The sequence below is a fragment of the Scomber scombrus genome, chromosome 22, assembly GCF_963691925.1.
Source record: "Scomber scombrus chromosome 22, fScoSco1.1, whole genome shotgun sequence".
NCBI lineage: Eukaryota > Metazoa > Chordata > Actinopteri > Scombriformes > Scombridae > Scomber > Scomber scombrus.
This window is the reverse complement of record NC_084991.1, coordinates 10,373,907-10,391,311: the sequence shown is the minus strand read 5'-3', so window position 1 is coordinate 10,391,311 and position 17,405 is coordinate 10,373,907. Positions and strand designations below refer to the sequence as shown.

The following is a 17,405-nucleotide window of genomic DNA, read 5'->3' as shown; positions in this document are numbered from 1 at the left end:
TGGTGCACGTCGTGTTGAAGCTAAGGAGGGAGACAGAGAAGGTCTATTTTTACATCTCGCCAAAACACATTTTGAAGTGAAAGCTCAGCCGAGGAGAGGAGGAAGAGAAGTCGAGCTGATGCGCTGATCTGCAAATGCTGCTTCATCATTCATGTTGTTCAGAAGGAAACTATCATAAAATGTTCTTAGATAAGCAGCAATATGTTAAATTTTTTATTAGTTTATTGATCAGTTAATGGTCTTTTGTTGGGGTATTTTTGTTTTCATATATGTAAATGATACAATATGTACCTTTTTTCATACCTCTGTGTGTCTTTTTTTGAAGTTTTCCCATTTTTTCTTCCACATTTTCAAATGTGCTTGTTCTCATTTGCAGGCCCTTTTGCTTTCACATCCACAAATGCCACAGGAGGAAACAGGTTTTGCGTATGTGTGAATATCCATCAGTGTGTGTGCACCTGTGTGAAGATTCACATGTTTGTGTGAATATGAATGGCCTTTCATGGGCAGATTATATCCTAAGAGGGCATTACACAAAATATATAGAAAGAGCAAATGACTAATCCTCTTCTAAGCTACAGTAAACGTGTCAATACTGTAAATGTACTGTTCAGTGAAAGCTAAGTAATTAAGGCCACATGAAAATCCCTCATCAGAGGTATTGGGTTGTGAGATTCAGTCTATGGTATAATGTACAGAGAGGGGTGTTTTTCTTGTAAGGCACAGCCTATTTTTGTGGCTATATTTAGAGGCCTGTTACGACTGGAGGTGAGGATATTGCCTGCTGCGCGTGAGCTGAGGGAGGCATATGTTTTTTCCCCCATCTGACCTACACTTCCTGGTGTGAATTAAATCAAAGCTGAGAAGTGCTGAGAAAAGCTGATGGGCAGTGGTCTCTCGAGATAAGCCAGTGCCATTTTTGCTCCAACTGGCCAGCAAAGTAAATCGTAAATTGTGTAGTCTCACTTTTTGACAAATAAACTGGGTGCACTTATGGAGTGGTTTGAAGGGGATGAGTGAGATGGCATGAAAAAGAAACCTTTGTTGTCCCCAAATTACATAGGAAAGCTCTACTGTGGCTTTAAAATGCATCAGTAGCCATGTTATCTCTCATCTGCTTTGTTATATATACTTTGTTATGTTATACAGATATAACTTATGTAAAAAAAAAAAGCAAAGAAATGGCTGATGCTAAAACAGAAGTAAATATATTACAATTCTCTTCTCTTCTCTTCTCTTCATCCAAGCCATTTTGATTTATGCCTCACAGATGTTCCGTTTATTTGTGGCCAAGAGCCAGAGATAAAAAGAGACTTGTGGTTGAGTGGCGGAAATGCTGAGCAATCTTTAGAGCCCATCTGGACTAGTGGCAATAGCCGACTCCATCTTTCCTCCATCATCTCCAGTCTCAACTCTGACTATTCCCTGCAGGGAACATATGGGTCCTCCCCTGATGAAACTTGGAGCAAACATGAAGGAAAGCAAGGACACTGGGAATGGACACAGGGGGAAAATGGGAGCGTGAGATGAAGGGAAGGAGAAAGGGGGAAAAAAATCAAATGTGCACCTGAGCAGAATGCCGGGTGACTCGACCTGCCCCCTGTCTACAGTGATAATCCTTCTGCAGTGTGGTCAGTGAACAGATACGCCACATCTGATCCCTCTCCCCCCTTGTTTTTTTCCATCTTCAGCCCATCAGCTGCCACTTCATCATTCTCTGTCAGCCTGTGGGCTTTCTGTATCACATGGTTTCATGACAGAACATTTGTCTTTATATTTTGGTGGACAATGTGAGAGAAGTTTTTGTGTATTTTACTGACAACCAAAAGGCGACAGTCATATAATGGCTCAATGAAGCTGTACATAGGTAGATAAAGTAGTGCTTTTTCTCTGTATGACAAACATGAATCTACTGGTGTTGCTACAGGGAAGATCAGGGGATCACTAAAGTCATTAAAACTTATCTTCTGGGCATTATGGATATCTGTACCAAATTTCATGTAGTTAGTGTGATTATATTATTACTTAAGTCTGTGCCAAAGTAATGAAACAACACACCAACATTACCATCCTTAGAGCCAAAAAACAGGCAATTATCCATCTTTTCACACATTATATTCAACAAATGAACTCCTTCATTATAACTTGAACTGTAAGAGCACAATGACAAAATTCTGGTAATTATGTTCCACTGACATTTTAGGCACTGCAAGTTTATTTGTACAGCACAATGTAACAATTAAAACAATTTAAATGGCTTTAGATTGGATGTAAAAAAAAAAAAAAAAAAAAAAGACACACAAGGCGATACAAAAAGACACACAGAAGGATTTAAAAAAGTACATTAAACAGAAGGCAAAGCTTAAACTTGATAAAAAACCAAATAGACAGGAGCGTTAAAACAGTTGCAATGTAAGATGTGAATGAATAGGCCCAAATTCTATTTCTTAAAAGGCTCTTTGCAAACACATTTTTTTAAATCCTGGATTTTCTTTCCAGCTATATTGTGCATAGAAACGAGATGCTGTCTCTCCTATGTTTAGTTTTGTGAGAAGACCTGTCCTTAACTATGCAGTGCTTTATAAACCAACTGTTGTATTTTAAACTCAACTCTTTGAAAACCGGTGCAAAGATCTAGGCATATTGTTTTCAGCTTTTATGCTGGGTGCAAAACTATCCCATGGCTCTCAGTGGGGGTTGACATTTTGGGCAAGGTTGTGAGTAAGCGTCCTTGTTCATATCTGTAAGCTGATTACAAAACAGAGAAATGAGAATGACAGTTTGGGGAAATGCAGAGTAATGTGCTGACTGAGTGAATTAGTAATGAAAACCCCTCATGAGTGAATCATACATCAACACTAGCCCACTTTTTATGTATGATCCATGATGATGAAGATACAGAAAAATAGACATGCATTGCAAAAGAAGCATATTGTCAATATTTTAGACCCCCTCCCTCACTAAAAATTCACAAATCCTGTTATCAGGGGAGCTCATGTCTTATTAAGAGAAGCTGGATTCCCCCTGGCTCCCCTGTAGTTTGCACCCTGCTTTAATGGACTCTAACAGCTGTGGCACTCTTTTTGACTTTGGCTGATTTTTGTAATCGTCTTTGAGGATATTAAAATTTAGGCCAGAGTCCATGATTACACTGAGATTTCTGGCTCGGCTTGTGGTCTTTAATATGATCATGAATTAAGGTTGAGTCCCAAAAACAAAGGAACTGATAATAAAATACACAATACCCTCTGCAGTCAAGTCACATTAGTTGTAGGCTCTTGACAGCATTGTCTATCATATCTGTCCCATTTCTGCTGTCTTGTTTACCTTCCCATATTTGCCCCCCTCTGTATCGAAACCCAAATGTGACAACATGCTGAAGTTCTTGCATTGATTCACTGATGTAGAACATAATCTAGTTTCTACTTTCTAAAAGAGCTCACTGGCTCCAATCTTGTGTCCTCTCAGGGATGAATCCATGGGGTTTCTATCTTACTTTGCTCCCCGGCTTATGATTTATTCATATGTAGAGTAGAACATTCCGACAATCCCCCACACCCAAGCCTACACCCACAACCCCCCACCCCTCCAATCAGAAATATCGAATGGGGATCAAGCAGAGCAACATAGAAATGCACTGTAAAATTAATCCAGCTCTATCTGTTAGTCTACTTTTTAATTACAAGTTTTATTCCATGGCAATTTCTGCACATACAGTATGTTTGTTTACAGTTCAGTGGAACAGGGCGGATAAGAAAATGGGATATGTAGGCTATTTCAACCTACAAAGCCTCAGGTTGCTTGCTTTTTCATGGCACCTCCATTCATAATTTACCATATAAACTACAAAGGTGGATGCGTAAGTGGACATGCGAACTGGTGAAGAGACAGAGGGCACATTTGACACTTCAAAGCATTTTAATGCACCATTTGCAGCATGGGAAATGAACATGCATTAGAATACAGTGTATGAGTGCAATTTTTGTAGGGCTATTAGATGGCGAGGACAGACTCCTCATAAAAAATGTGTGACACTCGGTGCACATACACTCATCCACATGCATACGCAGACATGTACAAACTCATACGCACACACACACACACACACATGCACCAGAAAGCTGTGTGTTGAACTCTTTCATTTTGGCTGTGGAACTCCATCCAGTTTTCTGCTACCTCCTCACACAGTCTCATCTATTTTTCATGCACTAGTTGTCCCAGCAGAAGGCCTGTGTGTCCATGAAAGGACACATACACACTCCACTGTTACAAGGTCACGTTTACCCTGATATTAGGGGTCTACACTACATCTCCTATGTAAATGAAAATCTGTCCTTAATTGACTCTGTCTCTCTTTCTTTCTCCCCCCTTCTTTTTTATTGAAAAAGATTATTTGTAATGGTTACCCTGGTAAAACAAACAAACAGAAGAATACACTTTGGTGTCTCCAACAGTAAACATGCTGTGGATAACAGAACCTTCACATCCACATTGACGTCACTGATGGCTACTACAAACCCCATAATGCATTGCTCTCGTTTCTCGCTGCGCTGGCGATGACGCTGCATTCAAGTGTTCCTTGGAAATTCCTACATCCGATTTTGTAAATCTCAATTGTAATCTTCACATTCGAGTAGGCTATGGTTGTGATGATAGGAAACCAGAAGGTTTTGGTGGATACTCTATATTTGGAATAATTAAACATTTAGTAACTTTGCAGTGCTGTGACAGACAAGTAGGCTACAGGCCTAATGTAAGTGTTTGTTGCATTATAAAGGTAACATCAGTTGTTTTATACCAAATTGTTGACCCTAGCCTGAAGATTTATGTGTTTGGTGGATGTGGCTACACCTGTGGAGATGTTCAAGCTAGGCAATGCTAGACAATGTCAGCAACTTTCAAAATTAAACATTAGAGTTACGTGTTTAACAATTGCAATGTCTTGTTTTCCAGAAACTCACAATTAGAAGAATGTGGGCACATGTCTAATATCTATCTATCTTAGCTGAGTTTTATGAATTTGGTGTGTGTTAGCTTATATTTTTCTTGACCTGTGAAAACGCTAGTTCAGCTCAGTTTTAATTTGAATGGGCTACCCACTGTCACCAAGGAGGGTAAAAAAGCAAATATATGGACAGCTAACATTACTGCTACAAAAACTGTCAAAAAGAAAAAAAAACAACTTAAATGTAGCTTATGAACCCAGTATACTATTTTTGGTTGCTTAACATATTCACACGACTTATTAGTATGCGTTTGTGCTAACATAACCGACAACTAGATGTTAAATGAACAGCAAAGACAATAAAATATTTCTGAATAGGTTACGTTAATTTTAATATATCACAGACTAGTACAGCTGTCACGCTCTTCTGTCATGTTACTTGGAAATCATGGAAAATCCTATTTTAATGGGCCATCTTAAGTGCGCTGACTTCTGTTTTTTCTAATTTCGGACAGCACCTGAATGCACCACTAGTCTCCTACGAGCAGCGGCAGCAGCAGCAGCGCTTTCTCCCCCTGAAACCTAAACAATGACTCCTGCTACAGACTGGAGGAAAGCACACCAATAGAATGCGTTACACAGCACCAAAAACCTGCGTTTCGCTGCTATTCCGACCGCACACTTAAGTGCACCGACCGTAAACATGTGGATACCTACAGAACATGAAAAATACGGCGTCGGTAAGTTTATTTGCTTTTATGTTTTTAAACTGCTGTCCTCTGCGTTCAGTTGTAGGGCATGTTGTGTGTGTGTGTGTGTGTGTGTGTGTGGAGAGGTGAACTGATTTTCACCAGTGCCAATTGTTAACCTGTAGTGAGTGATTTCTTTATTTTTTAATTATAAGAGAGCATCAGCTGTCTTTCAAACAGCCCGTGATGAGAGCTTGGATTTCATCTGACTGCCACATTGCAAAGCATAGGGTTGTCGCTCTGACCCCCCATGGTTTGCCAAATGAACAGCCACATTTTGATTTTTTCCCCCCACTCATGATTTGCCCTATTTACCCCTTTGCATTGTCAGGGCATAAACAAGTTTGCTATGTTAACTCTGAGGGTATTTTGTATTTGCTTCTGCTATATATTGTGTCTGTTTGAATGGAAGAAAAAAAAATCAGTTGCTTGCTCCTTCAATTTTGCTCAACCTCTGTCGTTTCCTCGAAAGAAAGACAAATCTGAGGCAAAGCACAGCATATATCTTTTAATCCTAGTGCATGTGGGTTTGAGATTGCTGAGGACCATGAGAGGTCCTGGAAATGTGTGTATCCTACAGTGCATTGTTCCAGGCTGTGGGAGGCTGTGAATCAAACCCTGAAGTGAGACAAACAAGGGACAACAACACAGCCAAATGTAGGGGGGTGAAAAAAAAACCTTTGCACAGACTGTGTTTTGTTGATGTGGTAGGAATTTCTTCTTTGCCTGTCTTTTACCCCGCACAAAAAAAGAAAGAAAGAAGGGGGGGCTCATTGAGATGCGACCGCTGAGAGGCGGCTTAAATGTCTCATAATAATATTCCCTAGAGATGTTGGTCTGCTCCGTGTGTGATTCTCCGGTCCCTTCATGATCCTACAGCCTCAGTGGAAACATGCCAATAATCATTTTGTAATTTGTGCAAGGATGCCAGGAAGAAAAAAAAAAAGTGGCCTGTAAAAGCGACATTTTTAATCTTTGGACTGATGAGAAACAAATCACTGTGCTGTCTTATATTTGCCCTAAAATCTCGTATGAAGCTTATCTGGTTGCATAATAATACTCCCAGGCTACAGCATGTAAATGTTGCTTACTTAAAAAAAAGACCAAAACACCAGGAGCCACCTTGCCACCTTGACCTGAAATCAGTGAAGCAAAGTGAACAAGGAACTAGCCTTTGGCCTCTCCCTGTCACACTCTGCGGTTTGGTCACTTGACTGCCCTGCTAAATTTTCCCCCTGATATAGACTTTTTTCCCTTCCCTGTCCACTGTGCTAAAGATCTGACCTGAGTCACCATGCACTTACATTATATCATACTTAATCCTGTGTGGGCCAGTCCTCTCTGGAGTCCATAGCCTCCACATTTTGGTATAGCAGAATAGATTTGTTTCATTTAGCTTCTTAAACCTGCTGCCAGAGTTCACTTGGCTGGATAAAAAGGAGGATATTTATTTTGAACGCTAAATACTCGCCATTGTCCTCAAACTAGAGGGGGGCCCTGTTAATTGGATTAAAGCTTTTTATCCCCCCCGCCCCTTTTCCCCTCCTCTCCTCAATAACAGCAATAAGACTCCTTTAATTGGCTGTGATTTATTTTTTAAGACATGTTTTGGCAGCGGCGCACTTCTTATGTGGCTCGGTCCCTTTTTGAGGAAGGAATTAGTGTGTTTTCCTGTTGTGAAATGCAGGTTACATGATACACACGCAACGATATGGTGAGAAGTTGCGGGGAGGAACACGTCGGTTTAAGTTACGGTAACAAGACAGGTTCAGGCAGGTTCAGACAGGTGGATGGTTTGTGCTGTTGATTCTCCATCAGTATCTGGAGAGGCTGCCATTCATTCTGTTGAAGTGGATCATTGTAGACTTCAGATAGACTATTTGCTTTAAAACATATAATCCAGTTAAATGTAAGACTTTAGACGTTTAGAATGGTTATTACAGTGTTATTACACAAGGCAAGGCAGCTATTCTCCAAATTGGTGGCTTATTTTGCAAAGACAAGTATAATCACATGTTTATCCTCGTGGCAAAATAACCTCACACTAGTAATGACCCTGAAATGACCATTGATCCCCGTCTGGACTCTGAAAATAACATGGAGAATCTCATCCTAAATTATTCATGGCAGGAGGAATAGTTGATGCCTTTTCAAAAGTATCCACAACTCATAGAGCAAAACAGTACCCGAAAAGGTATCGAGCCTCAGTGGAATTAACATAATTGATCCTCACATCTGTTTTTACTTCACTGCGCCGTCTTGACTTGTCTTTGAAGAATATCCACACTGCCAAAGTTGCTGTGATATCTAAATATTGGTACAAGTGAGTGCCTACGTTAGCCATTTTAAATGTGATCTCCTGCAGGTGCTCTCAGCGAACATTTTATCCCCTTTTGATAGGTAGGGTTTGGAATTCCTTGGATCCTTGCGGGAATGTTCGAGACGAGATCAGAACGTCTCGCTGTCTAATTGGAAGGTTGCGCCTTTTGATGTCGATCCGTCTTACCAGTGAAGCGGGGGCCCCGGCAGGACGATGCCACTGCCATTGATGAAATATGAATGGACTCTCGGCGAGTTGATGCTAAGGCGCCCATTAGCCCACCAGTGGAGTGATTACTGGTTTTTAACCTGGAGCAAGACCGTTGGAAGATTGATGAGATGATGTTAATATCTGATTCCTAAATGGACTTGCTGGGCTTGGGATATGGAAACATTACATATAATACAGATGTTGGTCCCCAGAGTTAGAACAGAATTAGGCATAAAAGCTTGTCCTTCCTGGAATAATGTACAGAAGGATCAGAGCTGATTATTCTGGGCGGATGTAAAGGGTGGAGAAAATAGTATTCATGGTCAATATAATGTCATGTTTCTGAACACAAAATGACGAGATCGGGTAAAAGGGGATACAAAGAGGCATGAAGTTAGTTGAGATAACTGAATGTCGGAGTAAGACATACTCGAGGAAGTAGATGATGGATAATCTGTCGCAAATGTCACAGAAGACAAACGCACTTTGACTCAGTCACTTGAGGCTGCATTGTGTCATACTTAGACATAGCAGAGAGTGAGTGAGGCCTTTCTCCTCATTAAGGCCCTTTGATACAACCAATCAAGCATGTCATTGCTCATCATAATTTAGGCACGTAATTAAACCGTTTTAACGAGCTGGTTTGCATCCGGGTTGAAGTCTGCGCCGACGGTTGATTGGCGGAGCTTGATTATGTATGCGGCCACGTTCCGTTCACCAAGCGTTACGGGAAGAAAGGAAACTAGCAGCATCAGATAAATATAAGAATGGCACAGCGGTCAGATTGAATGCTCCCTGCTGGAGGACTGTCTGTGATGGAGGGCCAACATCGGGCCTGGGGCTTTCCTGCTCTCCCTTGGCTGACATCACTGCTTCCTCCCTGGGGGGATGTCGCTGTGGTTGATGGGGGGGTAGGGGAAGGACAGAAGTAGGGGGTGATGGGTTGTTGAGGGTGCTGGCGCGTGTCAGGGGTTGGACTCATTGTCGGGGCTGCCGCCTGCCCTGTTACCTCAAAACTCCCCTCCCTCTACCCCCCCTCACTCCACAGGGGATTAGCAGGTTGTTTTGGAGGGGACCCTGAGGCCCATTCCACCATTATACCCATGATTCCCTAATGCAGCAAGCCCTAAGGCGATGTATGGGAAAGGGTGGGGGGGAGGGGGCGTGGTGAGGTGAAGCCTACCAGCTTGTAATTGCTTCCTTGCCTGCCGCCTCGTCTCCTTCTGCAGAGATAGCACCTCTTCTCCTCCTCTGTGTGCGCACACGTAACTAGTCCAACGCAATCATTCAACATGGAAAGACACTGCAGGAGGCTCCCCAGAGAACTGAACAGATGCAGAAAATAAAGGAAAAAATAGCACACGGAAGAGAGTCACAGAGAGAGTTAACCACCCAGCCCACTACACACAAGCTGTTCATTGCTGTGTGTGCGTGGCGTAAGGGTTAAATAAATCTATATGGATGTGTGACATACATTATGATGAACTCAAGCTTTTTTCTTAATCGCTGATTCACTCTGACAATAATAGGCATTGTAGCACAAACATGGCCTGACATGGAGACGCCAGGACATCGCTGGAAAAATGCCACCGCTGGTTTGTTTGTGTTATTCAATTAAATCATGCTCTATTTATTATGGAGCCCTCAATTATAAAAAAGAAAAAAGAAAAAAACAAAAACAAAACACCCGGACCACACAAATGGCCTGTTTGTTTCATTCCAGACAACACAAAGATGCAGGAGGACAATTAGGCGACTGTGTGTGTGTGTGCTTGGGTTGTGTTTTTGTGTAGAACTCTTTTCACCTTTCTTTTAATATATCGGGTGAATCCCATCAGAGTTGGTGACACAGACAAACCAATATGCAGCAATAGTCAACAACCATGTATAATGTTGAGACTGGCAGCTGGGGGTTGCTTTCCCTGCGTTTCCACTCCAGTGGCGTCCCAGCGTGCTTTGCTGTAGGGAGATGATGCTTCTGCACGGGGACGGCTGAGTGATTTCCAGTTTAACAGAAATGCATTTGGCTGTTATAATGGCCATTATTTCACATTTGCTTCACATGAATTACTGGTTTCATCTGCTTGTCTGTCTGTTAATTTCTCATCCTGCTTATAAAGGTGCTCTTGTGCACTATGAGCTTTTAAAGAAGAGCGCTTGTTTATGGAGTGAAAACAATGACACATGCAGGTCTTAATTGATTTTTCTAGTGATTTGATTTTCTTTCTTTTTTTAATACTGAGCGGACTTTGGCTAGCTTCCCTGTTACGAAACAGCCTCTCTGCCTGTGTAACAGGCCTGTTGTGGCGCAGTATGTTTATAGTTTCCCTTCTTCGATATCAATCTGTGATCCCTGCTCGAGAGAGGTTAATGGGATATGTCCTATTAGGAATTCAGCAGCTTAACTGATCAGTAGCGCCCCTGTAGTGGAGCCAACAGAAGCGTGTGTACATCTATATGTGTGTGTGTGTGTTTGTCATCTGTGTGGGCCGGGAGGGAGAAAAAAAATGACTGACGTGCTGTTTTCATAAACGAAGGGCGTCTGCCGCTGACAATCACTGTGATTGGCGGGTGAGAAGAGCTCGTTTATGCGCTGAGAGACACTTGTTTTTTGTGCTCATTTACGCTCGAAAAATGATCGCCTGCGCTGGTCCTGCACCAGTTATCTGTGTCCCGTGGCTGTAATCCACGCTTGCATATTGACCATAAAGGAAGTGTACATTGATCTGTGAGAGCGGTTGTGTGGGTGACCCAGTGCATCGTAATAACCTCAAGGCTTCCATTTTCCTATAGAGCTCACTTTAGCAGTAGCCACCTCTGCTCGCCCTCAAGTTACTAAAACCAATGTGCTTAATTCATTATTAACATGCTAATAAAAAGGAATAGTAATGATCTGTTCAGGTTAAATCTTATATCATTAATATATTATTGATGTCTAATAAATTGTCAACGAAGGCTGCGAGGATATATGCATTATTTAAGAATGTTGAGAGCTAATGGTTGTGGTTGTCTCTGTCTTTAATGACCCTGTTAATTCTTGAATAGAGAAGTGGCTTCTAACACTCTCTCTCATGCAGTCACAGTGGGGGATGTGTAACCAGAGGAGTCTCATACAGATCACTCTGGTCCATGTCTTTGTTTCGCTCTGCAGTGTAATCTATTTCTCTGTGGGATGATTGACCCTCAGTTCAAATTTTACACTGGGCCAGTTTTTTCTCAGAACATCACTACTCTTCATTCTTCCATTGTGGTCTCATGATATGTCCACAATAATGCGGGAAAATGTGTATGAAATGCCAAAACAACAGAAAATGATCATATGTCTTCTTTTCTTTTGGCTTCTGGTTTTCTCATAACTGCCAACATTATGGTTTGACCTTTTTGATGTGGCCAATGACATACTTAGCTGTACTCAGCTCAGTCTTATGCTAATTATATGTCATCAGCATACAGTAGCGGATCACATATAGGTCTACATGCTTAAAATATATACTGTATGTATGTTTCTATATGATATAAAAACCTCAATAGTTTTTGGGTCTTTGACTGATACTGGATGTTTGGGGCAGATGCAGGTCTTGTTTACATATTCTTTGATGAGATATTTCCTTGTTTAAGTCGTAACTTTTTCAGTTTTATACTATTTAAGTTTAACAAAGTAGCTGCTAGTTCTAAGATGACTATTAACTTTGCTGTGTTTGAGAAGTTTGACTTGTTTTTCTAAAAGAAGTACAGTCACCGAAGCCATCATCAATACTTATTATCAAAATGTATTATATTGGCGCCAGTATTTAAAAATTACAAAACATAACCATCTCTATATGTGACGAGTCACCTCATGAGGATTATTAAGCATTTTCTAAAAGCACTGACACAGCATTCACACTTCAAAGCAAAAACTGTTTATCTACTTTACAGAGCATTATCTAAAAGATGAGATTTTAGCAGTATAAATCACCAGCTTAGTGTGGATGGAAGCCGATAGCAGGGCACTAAAGATGCACTTATGGATGCGGCCTAAATGTATCCAAAGTGCCCAGATACTTTTAACAAAGTAATGCCCTTTGGAAAGTGCAGCTCCACCCTGTTCAGTTGCTCTGAAAAGCATCACAGTCCGGCTCGGGTCACTGAGTACGCTGTCAGGAGTTAATCAGCGGGAGGACGGTCAGGATTAATGTCGGTGAGAGAGACAGGAACAGAAGAAAAGGTTGAAAGGTCTTCAGATAGAAAACCTGTAGACGCCATTGTTCGACCTTCACTGGTTGTACTTTCCACACCTTGCTGTCCTCAGCTGTTCCCTCTCTCCTCTGCTTTTGTCTTAATTGGATAGAAACACTTTTGTACTAAATTGGTTTCCTTTTGCTTCCTGTTTCCTGTTTCCAGAGACAGCAGGTTAACACCGCCATGACCCTTATCTCACTTTCTGCCTCTTTTTATCTCATCTGTCGCTCACTCATCCCTGTTCTGTCTGGCATTCCTTTCTTTCTGCAGGCAACTTCAGTACTTCAGTCTGTTTCACCTTTATCTCTCTTCCACATGTGTACACCCCCCCTACCCCCTTCCTGTCTCTGGATCCATACTCACCTGTCCCAGATATCTCCAGATACTGTGTGTGTCTGCCTCTCGTGTGTATATTCAAGCATACATACATATTTGTAGCTGTGCTTTGCATTTAATTGTGCACATGTGCATTGGTATGCTTGTGTGTTTGCAGCAGCCTCAGAGGCTTGGAAGTCTGAAGATGATAAAGCACTACAGATGCCCTGTAGACTTTGGAGTGGAGCTATAACCACAGAAGATGTTCATCTCGTGGCTGTGCGACTATCTCAGCCTCCCATTGAGTCTTATTGAACACATTTCCCTTAAGCAGCAGCACATCATTCCAAAATGAGATTTGAAAACACTGAAAACTGCAGTTTTTGGAGTTATTGCTTGAGAAAAATGTGCAATCATAACGTTGTTGCCCTTTGATAGTAAGCAGATGTAGTCGCCATGGGCAAAGTACGAGCATTTGAGAATCTGGCTTCTTGCAGTTTTACAGATATCAAATAGCTACTTTTTTAGCCAAATTGATTGCCTAGTCATCCAAGTAACTTTCACACTGTATTTGAATTGATACTACAACTCCATACATGCAGCAGCAGCTATCAGAATCAACTGATAGCTGCAGAGAACTCATTTGATTTCTTATTTGTCATGTAGCAGGCAGACAGATGATTTCCTGGATTTGGTTTTTGTCACATCTAGCCTGTTTATGTCCTTCGTACCAGTGTCATCAGTGTTTTCTTAATGGAGGAGAAATGCATTTTTGTCATTTATGCTCTTTTAACCCTCTCCAGGCTTGTCTCTATCTCTTTTTGTCTCTATCTGTCTTTTTTCCTTTTTTTTTTTTGCCCTTACTAATGTGCTGTGTACATGTATTTGAATCAGCGCAGGTTTTTAGTGGTGATCACTTCAGAATTGACCGTGTACATCTCTGGCAAATAGAGATGCTTGCACACATACAGCACAGGTATGCCATATTATTAGTGTATATTGACTGTGCGCTCAAGAGCTGAGGCGGTGACATTGATCGGTTTATATCCCTCTCTGTCCTCCTCTGAGATTGAACTGTTTTGCCGTTTTCTCATCACTCTCTCTGTCTCTGTAAAGATCACACTGGGAGGATCAGCTGCTGCCTGGCTGATTTCTGGGCAGCAGCCTCTCCGACCTTGGCTTCTGTTAGCTGTCTTATTACCTGCTTAATGTGTGTATGAGTGTACTGTGGTTGCGGTGTGTACGAGCACTCCACATTTGCTCTTTGTCCTCTTTCAGGTGCGTGCACGTGTGCGCAAGCGATGTATTTTCTGCTCTCGCTGTGGCTTGGAGTCGATGGCCTGGCTCTCCTCTGCTTGTCAACCTGCTGCATGCGCTGTGGCTCACAGCCCGTCCTTCTCACCTCTCCTCTGTCAGCTCCCCTCACTTCCTCCCTGCCCTTGCACACAGAAAAGCCAGTTTAATGTCAGGTTGACTTTCAAAAGGGCTTTTCATTGCAGCCCACCGCCGCTCGCTTGCTCGCTTTCGTCACGGCTCTTTTTTTTTTCAGTCAATTTGAAAAGACTGAAGTGTTCAGGCCGATTGCAATTGATTTTTTGCAAGCACGACTGCTCAGTTGATTGAAATAGCTTTCCTCTACTGAAGAAAGGCTTTATAGAATGTATGGTTTTCTACATGTGCTTGCATGCATGTGATTTTTCTTCATTTAAGATTTATGGGGCGAAAGCACAGAGGAGTTACAACTTTGCAATGAGATTAACTCCAATCTCGGTGACAAAGCCCCAAAAATATGATTACTTGGAAACTGACTGGTTCTCCCCAGCTGAACAATTCTTCTGAGTTCCCAAATTAATTGTGTGAGTGTTGTAGAGTGTTATTGCCTCGGAGAGTCTGTTTAATTCATCAGGTTGACTAAACCTCCAACTGCGACCCAGTTCACTCCTTACTCTTTTCAACCCAGCCTCTCTTGGGGAAGTGCTCCTATTTGGAATGTTTATCCAGTTAAGAGGAAAGCCTTCAAACCACGCACAGACAGAAACAGATTTCTTAGTTACATACTTGCCTTGAATTAATAAGCCCCCGAACATCTGAGCCGCCAGATCGTTTGACGTTTTGTTTTGTCTGAGGGGAGAAGACCCAGTGTCTTCCCGCTTCCTGCCTCTCATCGTTGATTGAATGAGGCCTTTTCAGCATTCTTCCAGCAACACCAAAGGTTGGCATCGCTGTGCATTGCGGGCTTGATTTGCTTTGTGTTTCTTTTTTCCTTTTTTTTTGGAGGTTGCACAGAGGTTTCCTTCTGTTGATTCAGTCGCCTTGGTTTTTCTTCTCTTCTCATTTAAGAGTGAAGAGATGGAGTCAACATACATTTTCATGTTGATCATGTGTCTTTATATGTTTATGAGGTCTATAATTTACATGTTGTTACCCTTTGCAACTATCAAGTTTAACATTTTGGGAAATATTGTATTTGCATCCTTTCTGAGAGCTATACAGGAAGTTTGACACTACTCTTATGTCTGTATGTAAAAAGATGAAGCTACATCCAGCAGCCGATTAGCTTGGCTTAGCATAAATAGTGGAAATAGGGAGAAATGGGTAGCTTGCCTCGTATTAAAGTATTTAACATTATATATTGTTTGTTTATTCAGTACAATAAGACAAAAAAAGCCAGGCTAGCTGTTCCATTTCTTCCAGTCTTCATGCTAAGCTAAGCTAAGCTAAGCAGCTGCTGCCTGTAGCTTCATATTTAGTGTAGAGATGAGAGTGGTCTCAATCTTCTTATCTAACTCTTGTTAGATAAGAAGATTGAATAACCATATTTCCAAATATATTCCCAAATCATATGTTATTCAGGAGATGTTTTGACCAGCTCTCAGATAGCAACACGGCCAGGAATTAGAGCCCCTCCAGGAACTGGTATCAGTTTCTTTTCCTCTAGCCAGGCGTTACCAAAAAAGACAACATCCAACCACTGTGGGATTGGCTTTAAGTGCCTTTTTTTCCCCACAAACCTAACCACTCTAAGTATCCACCTGGTGTATTTTTTTTATTTTCCTCCTTCAACCAGTCTCGCCCTCAGGGGAGGAGTGAAGACCTAAAAGTTGAAAGTGGCGCTGTTAAAAGCAGTTGAAATGGATCCCCTTTGTGTGGGCGAGAGGGGAAATGCGAAGGAAAAACCCCCCACTGTGGGAGCCATTGTGTGGGGAGTAAAAGCACTCGGGCCTGGGTGAGGATGGCGGATGGACACCTCGGGCAGTCGGTTCAGTGCAGAAAAGGAGATGACAGGAAAGAAAATGGATTGTTTGCATGTATGTTGGCTATGTACACAACATGGGCACAAACCGTGATCCCGTAGCAGCTTCCCTCTCACTAGAGGCTTCTCATACCTCGTGAGGCCCCCGGCTATTCTTGCTAACAAGCAATTTGTGTTGAGAGCTGGCCTCTGATAATGTATACAAATGCTGGCATGGAAATAGTACAGAAGCTTGGGTGCCAGTTAGCATATGTCCACATTTCACTGGCATTTATTGCGAAAGATCCAGATGGGTTTGTTGGTCAAGTGACAGAATGCGGTGAGATTGTGGTGGTTTCTGTTTCGCTCCCAAAGGCACCTGAACTTTAAAATAGCATTCAACTCAACCAGAAGAATTTTCCCTTAGAGTAATCTTTGCTGTTAATGGATCAATAATGGAAATCTCTTTTTGGATCACGTATCCTCCTACCTATTTATCTACAACCTAATGACCTGTCACTGCTTCCATTTTGACCTTGAAGGTCATCACAAAGCCCAGTATCATCTTTCAGTCTTTGAGCACTTTGGACTTTTTGAAGGAAGACACTTTCATGTTGTTTCATTAGTTTAACTTGAAAGAGTAGTGAGGGGGATAGCTTAACATCAGTGATTTATGTCTCCCGTCTTTGAAACATGAATCCCATCCTCTGGCCGTTGTTTTCGCAGCACCTCGAGAGCTTGCCGGTATGCGGCTACCGCAGTGAAACGAGGCGTATTTGTTTTCCATCACCCTCAAAAATAAATTTAATTGGAGCAGCGGAAAGCACAGCCAGGATACATGCGAGTGGCTTGCATGCCTGAGCGGATGCCCGAGTTGAGGTGGAACCGTAAGTTGTCTTCTTTCCTGTCCTTCAGACCAGCTCGGGCCTTTTTGCTCTGAGCCACGCTGACATAATGAGTATGGTGATGCTAAAAATACTGATGCACAAATAGAGCATGCTGCACTACACACACTTCTGACATATGTGTTAGCACGGCTGCTGATGCTGCTGTTGCCCTGGTTTGTGATATTCATCAAATGTGCAGCAGTCTCTGATGCGCAGGCATTTGATCAGTGGGCAGCTACTAGGACTACCCATATTCAAAATTCAGTTCTGTACCAGTAACTACTTCATCCTCATATCTACAGGTGCAGGCATGTACCCAATTGGACATAGCTTAACATTCTGCAACTGCATCTCCTCCAGCTTGTATCGAGTTCAGAGGTTAGTGCAGTGGTGGCAGTGATTGAACAGGCTTGGAACCAGGCCATTGATTTGTTGGGGAATGTTTCCAGGCATCATCAGTGATGATGCGTCACCCGTAAGCTCCCCACGGACCCTCATCTGGACTGCAGCCTTAATCCTCTTTGCA

General features: G+C 42.1%; 1 protein-coding gene across 1 annotated transcript in view; it reads left to right on the top strand.

Annotated features, from left to right (window-relative positions):
• Positions 1-5,532: 5,532 nt before the first annotated feature.
• Positions 5,533-17,405, top strand: part of dock4b (dedicator of cytokinesis 4b) — a 114,305-nt gene continuing 102,432 nt past the window's right edge. The window contains exon 1 of the mRNA XM_062443765.1: positions 5,533-5,685. Within this exon, the coding sequence (XP_062299749.1) occupies positions 5,649-5,685 (37 nt within the window). The 5' untranslated portion in view covers positions 5,533-5,648. The remainder of the gene's footprint in view (positions 5,686-17,405) is intronic.